This window comes from Canis aureus, chromosome 8, assembly GCF_053574225.1.
Source record: "Canis aureus isolate CA01 chromosome 8, VMU_Caureus_v.1.0, whole genome shotgun sequence".
NCBI classification, from domain to species: Eukaryota; Metazoa; Chordata; class Mammalia; order Carnivora; family Canidae; genus Canis; species Canis aureus.
This window is the reverse complement of record NC_135618.1, coordinates 45169170-45186255: the sequence shown is the minus strand read 5'-3', so window position 1 is coordinate 45186255 and position 17086 is coordinate 45169170. Positions and strand designations below refer to the sequence as shown.

The 17086-nt window shown below is 44.3% G+C and overlaps 1 protein-coding gene across 4 annotated transcripts in view; it reads left to right on the top strand.

The window, feature by feature from the left end:
* The window catches only part of GRIN2A (glutamate ionotropic receptor NMDA type subunit 2A), a 549066-nt gene that overhangs the window by 485860 nt on the left and 46120 nt on the right, over nucleotides 1-17086 (top strand). For all 4 annotated transcript variants that reach the window (XR_013384909.1, XM_077906606.1, XM_077906607.1 and 1 more), the window contains exon 11: nucleotides 6812-6972. Coding sequence is in view for 3 of the 4 variants with exons in the window: in XM_077906606.1 (XP_077762732.1) it covers nucleotides 6812-6972 (161 nt within the window). In the remaining variant the exon portion in view is untranslated. The remainder of the gene's footprint in view (nucleotides 1-6811; nucleotides 6973-17086) is intronic.

Below are 17086 nucleotides of genomic sequence, written 5' to 3'. Positions count from 1 at the left end.
TCACCAGCGTGTCTTGCTGACATAAGTCTACGTATATTCTTTTGGCATTCATCAACAAACTGCTGAATAGAAAATCAACCATGAAAAGCCCTAACAGCTTATCTGTGACATATGCTGGGCTTGAAAGGGGTACAGAGAAGGCCTGTCATCAGAGAGATGATGAGGGGCGGGGGCTAGTGGTTGGCCTCTCTCTGTCGGCTTCCCATTGCAGCTTGAGTAAATGCCACTCTGCTTCCCGTGGTCACAGAGCCCTGAATTATCAGTTCTCTCCCTCTTGCTCACAAGCTGCATCCCCCACCACCATCATGTCCCTTCAGTAGCCCAAGCATCTTTCCACCACAGTGATCTTGCACTTGTTACATCCTCTGCCTGGAATATTTTTTTCCCCATTATTCATGGCTGGCTTCTCCATGACTTTCAAGTCTTAGGGAAATATAAGACCTCTTGGGAGAGGTCCTCCCATCCACCGTGGCGAACTTCACAGCCTGAGCTCCTACTCCCGTGAAACTCCAATTCTAGTTGGAAGAAACAGACCATATGCAAGTAAACATAAATGGGGAAGAACATTCCAGGCAGGAACAAGTGTTATAAAGGAGATAAGACTGATGAGGTTAAAGGTGGCTGGGGAAGGGGCTGACAAGGAGAATGCTCAGGATAGAGTTATCTGGCACTTAGTAGGTGCTCAGGACACGCTTGTGTGCTGAGTGAGAAATGCGTGCCATGTAGGACACGGTAGGCACCCTATCTGGCTCTCCTGGCCTCCCCACTCCAGTTCTCTGTGCACATCCCATTTCTGCTGACAGAGGCTCCTACCAGGGATCTTCCCAGGGTGCTTACCTTGGGGCCCTAGAACAGTGAACACCTGGATATTTGAGAACCCCCAACCCCTTACCTGTAACCACCCCCAGTGTGAGAGCACAAGACCCCAGCTGCACTGTTGCTTCCAGGCGGGGCAAACTCAGAGTGGGGTTAACCTCCTGAGGCTCCCCGCGGGATCAGGTGGAGACAGAGACTTGGCCCCAAATCACAGCTTCAGCTGGCTTCCTCTCCTACCTCCACCCCCTTCCTGATTTCTCTGGGAGCCCTAACTTACTAAGTCATGTTCGCCCAACCCTTGGCTTAGGTTGGCTTCTAAAGCATGTGGCCACTGAGACAGCAGATCAAGTCAGGAAGGCTGTGTCCCTGTCCCCTCTACCAGGTACTGGCTGTGTGGTGCTCTTATGGTCACAGAACCTGGCCGTGCCTCCTCGTTCCTCCCTGTCCATCTGGGAGAAGAGGTAGGAGCGGGCGTGAGAGGAGACAGCAATCGTGAATGTGCCTTGTAGCCTATGAAATCCCCCACGGCCACAAAGTGGGGGTCCATGACTCCCATCACCCTGCGGGAGCAAAAGATAGTTCCTCGAAGAAGCAGCAGGAGCTCCAGCAGAAGCAATGGGGACCATGTCCTCAGTGGAGGGCTTTTCAAGAAAGTAGTTGTCGGGATCCCTGGGTGGCGCAGCAGTTTGGTGCCTGCCTTTGGCCCAGGGCGCGATCCTGGAGACCCGGGATCGAATCCCACATTGGGCTCCCGGTGCATGGAGCCTGCTTGTCCCTCTGCCTATGTCTCTGTCTCTCTCTCTCTCTCTCTGTGACTATCATAAATAAATAAAAATTAAAAGAAAAAAACATAGAGCTTTAAAAAACAAAACAAAACAAAAAAAACTAAAAAAAAAAAAAAAAAAAAAAAAGTAGTTGGCAACCTGTTTTGCTTCTTGTTGCTATTTTCCAAGGCAAGGGCGGAAAAAGAAATCCCTTGTTCCGCAGTTTTGAGTCTAAGGAACATGACCGCTTGTGGGAAAACTAATTAGAACCACTAATAGTTTGACTGACCTTCTCTGAGTTGGAGACAACTAGGAACAGATACCACATCCTCACGGGACGCAGCTCAGCTTCCAAGCTGGGAGCATTAGTGGCAAGCAGATAGCTCTTTTAATTAAATGTTTGATACAATTAGGTAAACAGCAAAATTCTTGGAGTAAATAAGCTAAGTGATCCCAGAAGATTAATAGCGGATACACCAAGAAAGTCTGCAAAATGAAAAAAAAAATCTATATTGAATGAATTCATTTTAATACTGTACACAGTGGGCTTTTTTTGTTTTTTTTGTTTTGTTTTGTTTTTCACTTTCTTCATATTTTTTTCTTTTTAATCATGATTACCTGTATAACAACTCAGGTTTATGATGCTTTTAAAGCATTTTGCAGTCTTAGTGCTTGCTGGGAAAAGCACCTTTGAAGCCCACGGTGAGCTCAGATGAGCCTGGGCTTCAATTATAAATAGATTCATGGGTAGATCTTCCCCTAGGAGTTACTAAAGGAAAGTTGAAATGTTGGTGTGGAAGCTTTCCAACGTGTCGGCGATCACTAGGGTAGATGAGCTCCAGCTCTGGGAGGCAGATTAATGTAGTGGGAAGAGCAATGTTGTATTCAGGGTCAGATGAACCTGCGTTCAGATCTTGACCTTGCCATAAAATGGTCATGTGGCCTTCAGTATGTCAGTATCCCCAAGGCTTCATTTCCTAATAAGAGTGGGGGCGGGTATTAATACCTTTCTGGCAAGGTTGATATGAGGCTTAAAATAATCCTCACACAGTGCCTGGCACAGGGTAGATAATCCTGTTATAAGTGCTTCTTCCTCCACCTCCTCTTGCTCCCCTCCTCCACTGCCCCTTCCCCTCCTCTTCATCACCCACCTCCTCCGCATTATCAGCCTCACTGTATGATAAGCTGTTCCTCACTTCTGGGGTCTAAAGTGTCACTGCACTCGTTGGCCTTGGTGACAATGGGATAATTGGGGAACATCCATTGGTAGAGGAGCCCACGAGTGTGTCCCCATGGAGCTGTGCCATCTCTGAGCGCTGTGCTTCTACTGCCAAGGGGTCACTGGCTAAATAGAGGCCTCTGAGCCTCTCCTCCTTCCTCAGGGCCATGGTTGTTTGATGCTGACCTCCAGAAGCTTGCAGCAGTTCAACAGTGGGAGAAGACTGTACTTGAAATACAGCGCTTTAGGGGCCAATGCCCCTTATTTATAGCCACAGAGGACAGATTTTTTTTATAAATTTATTTTTTATTGGTGTTCAATTTGCCAACATATAGAATAACACCCAGTGCTCATCTCGTCAAGTGCCCACCTCAGTGTCCGGCACCCAGGAGGACAGATATTTTTAATGAATGTATACTTAGGATGTGTCAGAGGAAGGCAGAAATGTCCTGGTCAATTGCCATGTTTTCCCTAAACATTTTCCCCATATTTTGCATCTCTACTTCCTCCAAACTGAAGGGCTTGCCATGTCTTATGCTCTTGGATGACTTTCAGACCTGTTCACTTAGTGAATGGCAAAAAAAGTGTTAGAAAATAATCTCCTAGTCCTTTGTTTTCCAGTTAGAAGGAAACTGGCTCCATTGTTTGGCTAACATCACTTTGGGTGACAACAGGTGACAAGGTGATATGTATCAAGAATATGGGATACCAGGTATTCTTTCAAGCACTGCATGCAAAAGCAATCCTCCACTTATGGATGGAGAAACTGAGGCTCGGAGAGGTTAAGTAGTTGCCCCAAATGACTCAGTTTCCAAGGGGCTGATGAGAAGCTGCAGTGTCTAAGCACAAGACCAGGTGAAGCCAGTTAACATGACGAGTGAGGGGAGCCTTGAAGGAGAGAGAAACCCCAGGGAGTTCTCCAGACCCTGGGCATCATGATGACATTGCTCTGTGGTCTTGCTGACCGTGGACACCTCTGCAGCACCCCTTCCTTTGCCAGAGCCCACCGTTGTTCCTCCCTGTTTGCACACAGAACTCTCTGGGAGAAAGTTGCACTAGAAAACATTCCTATAAGCTGCATGGAATATGCCCTCAGTGGGAGGCCCCAGGATTTAAGAGATGAGCCATGCTTGCCCCTACCTATTTTCCACACTGTATGTCCTGGCTTTTTAGTGAGCCATGAAATTATTTTAAGGATCATGACTATTTAAAAAAAATAAATAGACCGTAGCGGATGACATCAGAGTATATCACATGTGCTCTGTGAAAGAAAGAGTGCTCTGCAGTGGCACACGTGTGCATGTGTGTGTGGACAGGGTGGACGTGAAGACATGTCCTGGTCCATGGGACAAGTACTGAGAGTCGTGCTTCTAGAAGTCTGACAGTCTTTACCCCGGCAGGAAAGGTTCTTGGGTCTCAGTGCTGGGCTGAATTGTGTGTGTGGGGAGGGTATAGTCAAGGCCGGAGGAGTGTGGAGATTCATCATTGAGGCTAAATATCCATCTCTGTCACTGTGCAAACCAGAGGTAGAGGTGAAAGGAAATCTAAAGAGCTACGTGGCTCCTCTGCAGCAGATGGGGAGTGAAGTGGAAGGCATTTGGTCAAATGGGCCATCTCGCATGCCTCTGGAGATTAGAGCAGCTGCTGTAACACCTAGATTTATGAACAACACCATTACCTCTGTCCCCAAAGCAGGTGGCTGCTGTGCCATCGAGCGGGGGCTGGTGCCTCCTCCTCTTTTCGTGATGAGTTGAGGCACTGCCTGCCAGAGTGAGTGCAAAGAGCATCTTGCTGTTCATTTGCATGTGTACACACACGCACACACACATGCACACACATTCTTGCAGTGCAAGGCACCAGAAGGAGGATCTCATTTGGACAATGTATGGCCACTTCCCCCAAATGCAGTGGTGGTTGCTTACTACATGGCAGCATGCCTAATTTAGGGGACACGATTTTCTTTTTTTCAAGATTTTATTTATTTATTCATGAGAGATCCTAAATAGGTCTGAACCTTGATTTCTTCATCTGTAAAATGGAGCCTCTGAGATTAGCTACCTGACAGGTTCATCGTGAGGATGAAATGATCTAGCAAGTGATCTAGCAAATCTGGCCCCACGCAAGTCCTCAAAAAGTGCTACTCATTATTATAATTACTTTATACTTCCAGAATTTCATATTTCATGGAAAAAATGAAGCCCCTTTCTTTGGCCCACTCTGATAGTAAAAATAAAAAGTAATAATAATTTTTATGTTTGAGTGCTTACTCTGTTCCAGGTACTATTTTAATTACTTGAAAAAGTTTTAGCAGTTTTAGAACTTCCCATTGACCCTACAAAGGAAGTACTGGTATGTTTTCCACTGTAGAGACAGAAAATAAATGGAGGCAGTGTGAAGTGCCTTCTCTAAGATCCCACAGTTTATTAATGGTAGAATCTGACTTTTAACCTTTGAACCTAAGCTCACACTTGAACTTATTGCCCTGTGCTGACTCTAGATTTTAATTTTATGTCTGAGACTCAGACCTAGTACTCTTTTTTTCCCTTAAGGCTTTATTTATTTATTTGAGAGAGAGAACAAATGGGGTGAGGGGCAGAGGGAGAAGCAGACTCTCAACTGAGCAGTGAGCCTGATACAGGGCTCGATCCCAGGACCCAGGGATCATGACTTGAGCCAAAGGCAGATGCTTAACCAACTGAACCACCCAGGCACCTCAGTAGACCTAGAATTCTTGACTTTTAATCTGGTTGAGTTTCTCCAAACACTGAAGTTGTGAACAAACCATGTCAGTCAATGAGGAAAGACAAGCAGAGTATGGACATCCAACTTTTTTGAGGCATGAGAGCTGTACAAGACATGGGCATCCTCAGGAAGCTAATGGTTGGGAAGAATTTCAGCTCAGGAAATGTTCATGGAGCATGCCATTATGCCTAGAATATATTAGGGCTCCCCCATAAGTATTGTATGCATGGAGAATGAGTGAATGGCAAACATACAGTCATTGTAGGGGAGGAAAGATAATTTTCCCTCTACTCTTTTAGGTTCTTGGGTTAATCTAGACAGATTGACAGGAGAGAAACAAACAAGTTTAATAATATGGATCCTTTCTGTAGACATGAGACATACCCAGGAAAACCAAGTAACTCCCTGAAATGGCCTAAGCCACCAGCTTAAACACCACCTCCAGCTAACCACAGAAGAGAATTGTTGGGAGCTGGGGTGGAGAGGCCAGGTTGTCAGGAAAAGCATAGTAAACTAGGGTGAGATTCATGAAGTTTGAAGTTGGTGCCTTCAAAAGTGATAAGAGTTTCTAGAGTTTTAGTCATATTCCTTTTCCAGGTGCTGAGAGGAAGATATCCCTATAAGTAGAGCTTTCCCTTCTCAGTATAAATGTCTCTTACGAAAGGGTTAACATCTGCTCTTCAGAGCTTCTCCTGTCTCTGCTGTTTCTTAAAAATAACCAGCCTAAGAGGATGCTTATGCCAAAGAGGCATATTTTGGGATGACATGTTCGGTTGCTCTTCATCATTTCCTGGGGGAGGTGATGGTAATTGTCAATGGGATTCAGAGAAGGGAGGGATTGGTGAGGAAAACAGGAAATTTCATCAGAAGGTAGATAAACAAACTGAGTTAAAGTAATATCTTAATTCCAGCTTAGTGTTTCCCGAGCATGGCCCATGTGCCAACCACAAGGCTAGTGTCTAGAATGGGGCCAGAAAAATCAATCCAACAAAAATCTCTTGCACACCCAGCCAGGCCCTGTGCTAGATACTGGGGGACAGATGGGAGCAAGGCAGACATTGTTTCCAAACTCCTAGAGCTCACAGGCCAGTAGCAGGTGTGATTAAATAAAAAAAAAAGGAAGCACAGACATGAATGATTTTTCATCTGTCCTGTGCTAGGGCATGCGGCGTATGTTTAACTCCTGACACAAGACAGAATGGTGGCTGACTTCTCCTCCTTTTCTCTCTCTGTCTCTGTCCTGTCTTTCCATCTGTCTGTCTCTCTCCAGTTTCAGAGACCTCACGACTATTCCCCACCTTTCCGATTTGGCACGGTGCCTAATGGCAGTACGGAGAGAAACATTCGTAATAACTACCCCTACATGCATCAGTACATGACCAAATTCAATCAGAAGGGAGTGGAGGATGCCTTGGTCAGCTTGAAAACAGGGTAAGGATGATGGGATTTGTTTGGTTGTTTTTTTTTGTTTTTTTGTTTTGTTTTGTTTTGTTTTGTTTTCCCCTCGCAGGCCTGCCAGCCCATAAACCTCACAGAAAATGACTCTCTGCATGCCTTGGTGCTTATCTGCCCTCACCACTGTATTTTCTGGAAAGCAGCTGTGGTTAAGATTGAACCCCAGTTGAGGGCTGCTTTTGTGAACCTGATGAGCATCATAGGCTTCCTTCTGAGCTGTGTTAAGGAAAAGCAAATCCAGGACACTTTGAAATGCAGAGAACCAGAGGGGTTTCTTAGACTGATAAAGAACTTGGCCCAACTCCATGGGATATGTTAGCCACAGAGAAAGATCTAAAGAGTTTGTTAGCTTATTTAAAGTTCTGCAAACAAAGCACTGTAGATTTTTATCTGATTTTAGGTAGGAGTTTTTGGGGTACAGCTTTGTGTGGAAGCCAGTAGCATACCATCGATGAAGGAGAAAGGAAATAGGGAGAGAAAAGCAATGTGAACTTGGCCTCTGTAATGCTGCTGCTAATGTTCCTGGTGGTACAGAGCGTGCACACTAGAAATAAGGAGCTGTCATGAAAAGACCTCACAGAGGCCAGTTTAGGATGTGAAGCTGGAGTGTGCTTCTCCTCCCCCTGCTGCTATTGTTTCCGACTTTGGGCAGATACCTCATTGTTCTCAGCCTCGTCTGTAAGATGGAAATCATAATGGGACCTTCAGAATGTCGGGGACATGCGAAGTGCATTTTGGGGAAGGTGCCATTAAAAACAATTCTGTTTTAAATGAAGGAGGGCAGTTTTGCTTATCTAGAAAATGAATTTCCATGGGCCATGTCAGTCATCAGGGATTTTTGAACTCGGAGACATGACTGTCATGGGTTAGCCTGTAGCTTCATCCACAGCCTCTCCCTCTCGGCTGTTCTGCAGGCCCACTGGGGTGCCTGGGTGGGCACCTCCCAGGTGTCTGGGAGGGCAGATGGGCCCCGCCTAAACCCTCAGCCCCGTCTCTGCATGATTCCTGGGATCTCTGGCTGGTAGCATTTTGTCCCTTCTGTCTCTGTGGAATCTCTTTGGGACCTCAGCAGGGGTTTGAGAAGCAGAGAGAGAGAGAGCGCCAGTCACTTATCCCAGACTCATTCTGCTCATTCTGGCCCCGGGGTGATTTTTAAAAATGTTTTATTAAAGCATAATGGGGATACAGAGAAGAGACACATATGAAGTATAGTGCTTGATGACTGTAAAAACGGACCATCCAGGTCAATTCCCAAGATGTAGCCAGGCCCCAGAAACCCCAGCACACCCTTTTCCCAGTGGCCCGCCTCACTTCTAAAGCTGAGGATGCTTTTGGCCTGTTATTCTAACATGTAAATGAAATCACACCAGACGTTTTTTCTGTCCATCTTCTAGCTTGCAGGTCTGTTTGTGACATCATTGCATGTCATTCTAGGTCATTCTAGGTCTTCCATTCTCATTGCTGCATGATGTTTCATGATGGGGTCACCCCTCTCTTCTAATCTTGGTAAACATCAGGGTAGTGTCCCTTTCGGGGCCATGGCGAGTAGGGCCTCTAGGCGTACTCTCACCACGTCTCTGGTTGCATGAGTGAGCACGCCGCTCTCGGTATATACCTAAGACAGGAATTGCCAAGCTATAGGTTACATGTATGTTCGATTCTAACAGATACCAGAAAATTCTGATGACTTTCCAGCTGAGCCCCAGGTATGGGTTCTGTTTGTTTGTTTCTGCCATGGTCTTTTCATCAACACGTCCTATCACTTCGGACAGACCGTGAACGCAAACGTAGATGAAAATGGTTAGAAACAACCAGCGAAGCTTCGCTCGCCTCCTCTCTATCCATCTGTCACCCAGGGCACAAACTGCATTTTCTTTCTTTTTCCATTTTTTAAAAAACAATACGAACAAAACGGAGTAGAGGAATGGAAACAGTTCCTGGCCATAAATTGTACAAATTGCTTTTTGGAAGCCCTGTAATAATTATGACATCCATCCCAGCAAACTTGGGCAGATGGCGAGTGTACCCTATACTCAGTCTTCCATGTGGGGGACGTTTTGTGCTGTTACATTAAACTCAGAGCTAGAGGGGCTATGAGTCTTTTTTAAAGAAATAACTCTGCATGCCCATAAGGGTGAAGGCTTAACCATGATCATTCCAGAAGGTTCAGTTTTGGTGGAGTTGAGGTTGGGAAAACCACTCACTACAAGTTTAATGAGCGGCTTAGTTAATTATTTAAATTAGTTAAATTAAATTGTGAATAGAGAACACATTTACATAATACAAAATCAAAAAGTATTGTATAAAAAGCTAAACAGTGAAGAAACTTCCTCCCACACTGTTTCTCTTCTGCCGAATGCTCCCCACAGTGACCACATTTCCTGAGTGTCCTTGTGTCCCTCCAGATCAATCAATGCGTAATTAAAAGCCTTTTGCAGTTCCTTTTTTTTTTTTTTTTGAAAACATTCATTATTTTTTCTTCTATGGGTCTATTGGTCTTTTTCTTATTAATTTATGTATTGGAGAAATAAGCCCTTTGTTGGTGGTGCAGTTACAAATGGTGTTCCCAGCTTTCTTATCTTTTGAGCTTCCAGATGGTTTTTTTTTTTCATGCTGATTTTTATTATTTTTTTTTTTTTACAGTCAAATTTATCAATCTTTTTTTAAGGCTTCTGGATTGTGAGTCGTAATTTAAAAGTTCATCTCCACTCTGAAGGCAGAAAGTTACTTTCTTGGTGTTTTCTTCTATTCTGATTACATTTTTCATGTTTTGACTTCCTCTTGGTGTAGATAGCATGAGCTATGACTACAGCCCCTCAAGTGATCTCAAGTGAAAATGAGAAGCTAAATGCCACCATAGAATTGCTCTCAAGATCCACCCAACTCTGTGTGGGTCATCTCTGCTTCTATTCCTCCTCCTCCAAGACTTCTGTCCTTTACGTGTCTGCTTAACTTCTGATCTTTTCTGTCCCTCTCATATCTCATTTCCTTTTTAAATTTTTCATCATGAAATAAGTTATTTTAATTTATGATGTATAGTATGAAATAATTTTACAAGAGTAAATATCATGGGGATATAGTGTTGAAGGAATAATAATAACAAAACGAACTCATGTACCCACCACCTGGCTTTAAAAATGTAGTCATTCCCCTCCTTCACCAAAGCATCTCTGGAAGGTTCTATCCCTCTGGAAGATAGAGATGCCTTGTGTGCCCCTGAATTGTTAAACTTGAGGGCATTCCCTATATGGGGCTCTCAGCACCCTAAAATCCAGTGAGCTCTGACTTAGAAAACCAGAGCATAGTTCAGCTGTTGGGTCCTGCCTATGTGCACACAGGTCTGTGACATCTGCTGCTCAGTGAAGACGTGGGCATATACACCAGGGTCAATGGATGTGGAGGCTCCCTTATACAGCCTGGAAAAGCCTGGAACACAACAGAGGCCTTGGATTATGGTTAAGAGTTCCAGCTTGGTCTCAGCCTGGGTTCTGTCATTAGCCAGCCATGGCCTTGGGCTAATCATGTCATGTCTCAGAGTCTCCGTTTCCCATCTAAAAAGTTAAAACGCTGAATTCTTAGATCTCTGAAATGGTCCTGATACTCTCTTGTTTGGGTTGAACGCTTGAGTACTTAATTTAGAACTTTCCAAAAATACAAAATCTAGACAAGCCACGTATATAAATGCTGTCAGTTGTGCAGAAAGGATGTAGAATAAGTCTCCAAGGCTGGGGGGGTCTCTACGCGTGACCAGTGAACCAACTCTACCCAAGTCACATGGTTACGTGTTCAATGCAAGTTTCTGGGCCTGACGTAGGACCTTCTCTCATGGTGCTAGAGCCTGAGAGCCTGCATTTTAACAAGCACCAGGTGATCCTGACACATGCTGAATTTTGAGAAGTACTGTTCTGAAGGAGTAAGTTCCATAAACACGTTTTATTGAGACAACATAAGAAAAGTAGACCAATCAATATAACCATGTAGCTTATCTCTGGGATTCATAATGGCTCTAAAAGCATAGGTAGGGAGAAACTTGAAACTAAATTGAGTTTCATTGTTTATCAAAACTTAAGATAAATGGAGAGAAACCATTCCAGAGGTTATCAGGCGAATCAATGAGAAAACAAGATTTGACGTGCGAACGTCGATAGGAATAGGTCTGTTGTGACATGTGGGGCTCTCCAGAACCAAAGGCGGATAAGTGGTTTGTGATCGCAGGTTTCTAGAACAGGATTTCCCAGAGGGTGGCCTGAGTAATGAGTCAGTAGGGGTGCTAATAAAAAGGTAGATTCCTGAGCCCCACCAAGCCTGCAGAATCCAGATCTCCAGGGGCAGGCCCGGGGAACCTGCATGCTTCAGCAAGCTCCTCAGGTGATTCTGACGTGCACTAATCCAATTTTGAGAACATCTGCTCTAGAAGAGGGAGCTAAAACTGAAATTAGTGGAGGCAGATTTAGATTTACAAATGCTCCGTCATCAGAAGCTGACGTTCTCCAAGCAGTTTTGGCAAGTGGGCAGAACTGCAAGCAAAGCATTTATGCCAGATTTAAATGAAACAATCAACATCCCCAGGACTCCTAAGAGCCTAATATTTCAAGACATAGTGGGATGGTTTATGTTCATTTTAACTGATGGTCATGTACGGTTATTTGTACATAAGTTTATGAAAAGTCGTGATTTCCTTTAGAAGCATCCATCTTTAGCTCTTGGCCACCTGGTCCCCTATTTATCTGATTTCATTTCCAGCCCCATGATGTTGGCAAACAGGCTGGCATCTTTTGGCTTCCCTTATGTTGAGTAGTTGGAGAGAAGAATTGGGAGGCAAGGTTGCATTTTGACTGACAAGCCTTTACTGCAAGGCTCGCATTGTGCCCAGTGATGTGTCTGTAAGAATAAAATCAGGGGAGTGGTCACAGCCTCTTGCATGCCTCAGAACTGCTTTTGTGATAAAGGGTGAGCACTGAACCCCTATTCTGGAGCACAGAGTCTCCAAGCCTGTGGGATCGAGGAATCCATGTTTTTATTAGCACTTCTGGTGACTCAGATACAGGTGGTCCATGGCTTTTGAGAGGTTTGTTGGTTGAATATGTGGAAATGGTGTTCTGTCTGGAGCGGACAGGACAGGGAAGAGGAAGGGCATTTCAGGAGGAGGGCATAGCAGGAGCGGAGGCCCAGAGGACAGTTTGGGAATGTTCAATTGGAAGTGCCTTTGAGACAGCATCATCAAATAGCCATCTCATCCCTGCATTAATTGAAACCTAACAGTTTCCAAGATGCAGTCCCAGGTGCTTCATAGGCATAATGTCATTTAATCTTCATAGCACTTTTTTTTTTAAGATTTATTTAAGAGAGAGCATGAGTGGGCAGGGCAGAGCAAGAGAAAATCTCAGGCAAGACTCCCTGGCAAGCGCAGAGCCCCACATGGGCCTCAATCTCAGACCCTGAGATCATGGCCTGAGTTGAGATCAAGAGTTGGATGCTTAACCAGCTGAGACATCCAGGCACCCCTCCTCCCAGCACTCTTACGAGCTAGATATCATTATCTCTCTCAAGAGTTGAAGAAGCTGAGCTTAACTAAGGCTATTTGACTAAGTAATTATATTGTTTGAATTATTAAGAATTATTATTGGGCTGGCCTCCCCACTTGGCAGTGCCAGCTTGGCAGTTGGGTGGAAGAGGTTAGAGCTCAGGGAAGAATTTAGAGACTCAAGTTATGTATTATATCTATATAAGTATATATACATATTTAATACTGCATATAACATACATCTATTTTATGCTATATATGTATCAACTGACTATCTATCTGAGAGTTGATGAGGTCACAGCATTCTCATTTCCATCCTCAAAAGAAATGGTCCAGAGACTTGGAGATTGCCGAGGCAAAGGTGGACTGGGGAGGCATAAGGATCCTCCCAGACAGTGAGCTGCTATGCAGAGTGTGTTCTTTTCAGGATGCTGTTTAAGTGGGTTTTATTTGCTATATTTTATCAGTCATGTAGAATGAAACTCAAAGGGTTCATTTTCAGCTACTGTGTTCAAGAGCACGCACAGACGTCAGGGTGAGGTGAGCCGTTCTCCTAAGTCATCTTAGGGGATGACAGCATCATCTCCAGAGAAAATCAGATGGACAGTGACCTGGTTTCTGAGATCCACCCCCACACTGCAAATAAAGCTTAGAAGTAATTGCCACCACATCACAGCATTAGGAATTTTTTTGTTCTTAATAAAAACTCAGGAAAGCACAGGCAGCTTTTTTTTGTGCATGTGTGTATGTGGTTGCAATTAATTCTTGTTAAACTGGATTACAACGATCCTAGTGGATTTTCAGGGCCACCCCATAAAGCGTTAAAAAGGGGAACAAATGGGGGAAAGTTTAGAGTGAGGTCCCAATTCTGTAAACCCAGAGATGGAGCGAGCAGGACAGAGCGATATAAAGGAAGCAAGAATGAATTACACCAAAGTGTTATCAGAGATGCTGCTAGATGATTATATGGTCTCCTTTATATCCTTGTACATGTAACAAACGTTCTGCAACCAAAGTATCACTTGCAGTCATCAGGAAAGAAGTTTCTTCTGAACACAACACTTCATTTCCTCCTGGTGTCTGGTGTTCCTACAGTTTGTACACATCGGTGCGCGTGCAAATCCGTGCTGTGCATGCAAATCCGTGCTTTGCTTTTCCCAGTTGAACCTGTACTGTTCTGTTGGACTGTTTTCACATTTAACCACTGGGAGATATTTCACTGAGCGAAAGGAATATTAATTAATTTACCTGGCATTGCTCTGCATTTTCATTCTCCTTCGGCTGGCGCTGGGGGCCCCTACAAGAAATAGCTATTTTAGAGAGCTGGCTGATATTATTATTGTAGACCAATTCGCTAAGAACACCATCCTCCACCATCTCTCAGACGTCTGCACCATGAACGGTGTTGCTCTAGTCCCCTGGAAGGCGTGCTTCTGTCTGGTGGACAGCACAATCCCTGTAACTCCTCGGAGTTTCCTTCTTGCTTCGGCTACGCTGTAATTCAGAGCTCAATTTATGATCTGCTGTTAGCAGCTGTGGAGAGCTTGTGACCTGAATATCTGCTTCCTGACTCGCCCAAGGCCTTAGCCACTGTCCTACCTCTGAATTCCCTTAACTCAATCAGATGGCTTTATCCGTTTGTTTAAACCTTATTCTGTTGCAATTGTAATAAACTACCTGAATTCTTCTGGGAACCAAGCAAGGCATTTCTAACAAACAGATAACATTTATTGGGAGCTTACCTACATGCCAGGTACTGTCCTGAATTTTTTGCCTGCATTATTCAAATCTCACAGCAACCCTGTGACACAGCCACTATCATGATTTCCTATTTACAGTGGAGGAAATAGGCAGAGAGAGAGAGAGAGTAAATAGCTTGTCTGGGTCACACTTGCTCCAGAGCCCAGGCTTTGAGCCACAATTCAAAATAATAAATATGAACATTCCCGTAACATTGCACAATTAGCCTGCTTCTAATTGCCCACTATTATACAAAACCAAACCAATTTTGTTCACATTTTAACTTTAAAATGTCTTTTGTTTCCTTTGACAATCTTAATGCTGCTTTGAAAGGGGGCAATATTTCTCTTTCCATTGAAATGGGGAGAAGAAATGTAGTCAAGGACAAAACAACCCCCCCCCAAAAGGATATATTTTTTATATTGGGATACACATGGTTCAGAGTTTCTCCCGGAGACCATGAAGAGAGGCAGGAGCTCCCTGGAAGATTCCATCTCCCAAGGGACTGCCTCCTCTTACTGCTTCCTGAACTCACATGGAGACTTCAAATATACGATCTCATTTCATCCTGCTTTGGACTCTGCCAAATAGGCCTTCTCTCCATTTTACAGAAGAGTAAACCAAGGCTCGGGGAGCAGAGGAAACTTGCCTAAGGGTTAAGTGAGTGTCAGAGCTGACATTCAAACTCAACCCAACATCTCTTTCTACCCATGGATGCTAACTCTCTGCAGGTGAACAATCCTGGGAGAGTTGGATGCCTTTGTCATGAGGCAGGAAGGCTCGACTGTGGCGGTTCATGCTCTTGCCCAGGCGAGGGCTGATAAACTTCAGAGCTGGGATTCAAACTGGCTCTAGCACTTTTGCCCTTAACCACTATGCTGTACTACTTCTCACTGAAAAATAAATCCTTGTAAAAAATCAAAAATACAGAAAAATAAGTACCCTTTTGACTACATCCCAATCCCAAACCACCACCAACAACAACCCTTCCGCACACAACCAGGTAGGCACTATTATCTGTTTGCTAGTACATGCCATTTCTCCTAGACCTTTGTTCTATGCATCCACATGTATTGACATGTCTACATATAATAATCAATTCATTCTGTGGGATGCTATCAAACTCTATGCAGTATATCACAATTGGATGTTTAATTAATATGTTTTGACACATCTTCTGTATCTGTAGGTGTCTTTTGTCTTCATTCTCTTCTGGGAAGAATTCCGTGGTCTACACACATCAGGTCTGTTTAGCCATTTCCCTTTGGGGACTGTTGGTCACATGGCTGTGATGAGTCCTCTGCACACCTCTGCAACTCATTCTCTAGGAACGATTGTGAGAAGTAGAGTTTCTGACTCAAAGTATTTATATACCTTCTTGAAAAACATTAGTCTTCTGCAGATGATTGATTGGCTTATTTTATGAGTGGACACGTGGTACAGAACATGAACTTTGGAGGGAGAAATAAGTAGCTTCATATCCTGGCTGTGATAATGACCAGCTGTGTGACCATTGGCAAATAAATAACCTCTCTGATCTTTTACCCCAACTGTACAATCCTGTCCCCTGGAATTAAATGAATTGACTTTAGGGAAAGTGCTCAGCAGTGTATCTTGACACATACTAGCATTTTATCCAATGTTGATCCTTTTTCCATTCTTTCTTTCATTTTCATGGTATTTTTTGGTATTTGGGATTCCCCACCATTGAGTTCTGGTGTGTGACAAGTTCAACAGCATCATTATCACCACCAGCAGTATCGTGTGATGCTTTAAGCTGAGCCCCCTCTGCCGAGGTCCAGCTGTGGGGCCTTGGACAAGTTAATTAACCTCTTAGACTCCAGTTTTCCTATTTACAAAATGATGCTAATTTTGGCTCCTCTGCTTAGGAGAACGTTGCAGGGTTAAATGAGATAGACAAGGAAACAACGTAGCGTCTGGCCTCTGGTAAACATTCGAGAGAAGTCTGAACGAGGAACACATTTTTAAAAAAATTTTTTTTTATTTATTTATGATAGTCACACACAGAGAGAGAGAGAGGCAGAGACACAGGCAGAGGAAGAAGCAGGCTCCATGCACCGGGAGCCCGACGTGGGATTCGATCCCGGGTCTCCAGGATCGCGCCCCGGGCCAAAGGCAGGCACTAAATCACTGCGCCACCCAGGGATCCCAAGGAACACATTTCTGAACGTTCTTTATAATATGCTATGTGCCATGGAATTGGCAGTTAGCATGATCCCACCCCTTGAGGAGTGTAATCTAAGGAACTCTATATAAAAGATTTATATTCCAGAAGGAATCAATATTTTTCCAATGTCATGAGCGGTAGAGTGAAGAACAGCATATGCCTAGTGCTTTACAGCTCACCAAGCAAATTTACAGTCGTTACGTCATCCAACCAGCATATAGCCGTGTGGGAGAGACTGCTTTCCTTCTGGTCAGGTGGAGAACTCAAGGCTTAGAGAAAGACACTCACCCGACGTGCCACAGCCTTGTTCCTCTGACCCCACATCCCACATGAGATGGCCCTGCAGCAGTGTCCCAAAGGCACATGCTTGGGTGAGTCATGGACCCTATCACGAAGATCCCTGGGCCTCCATTTGCTTATCCGAAGTAGTAAAAGACTGCATTGTGTGGCCTACCAACTCCTTGGACACAGCTGGTTTGGGTCCAGGGTTAAACTTAACAGAAACAAAGCAGGGATTGGCTGTATTTTTTAAACTGTTTCTTACTTTAGAGGTTAGTAATCAATAGGTAAGGGGTACATCCCAGCTCCCGTGTTTGCTCTCACATTCTCTCTTTTTCTCCATAAATCCATCTGCCCCT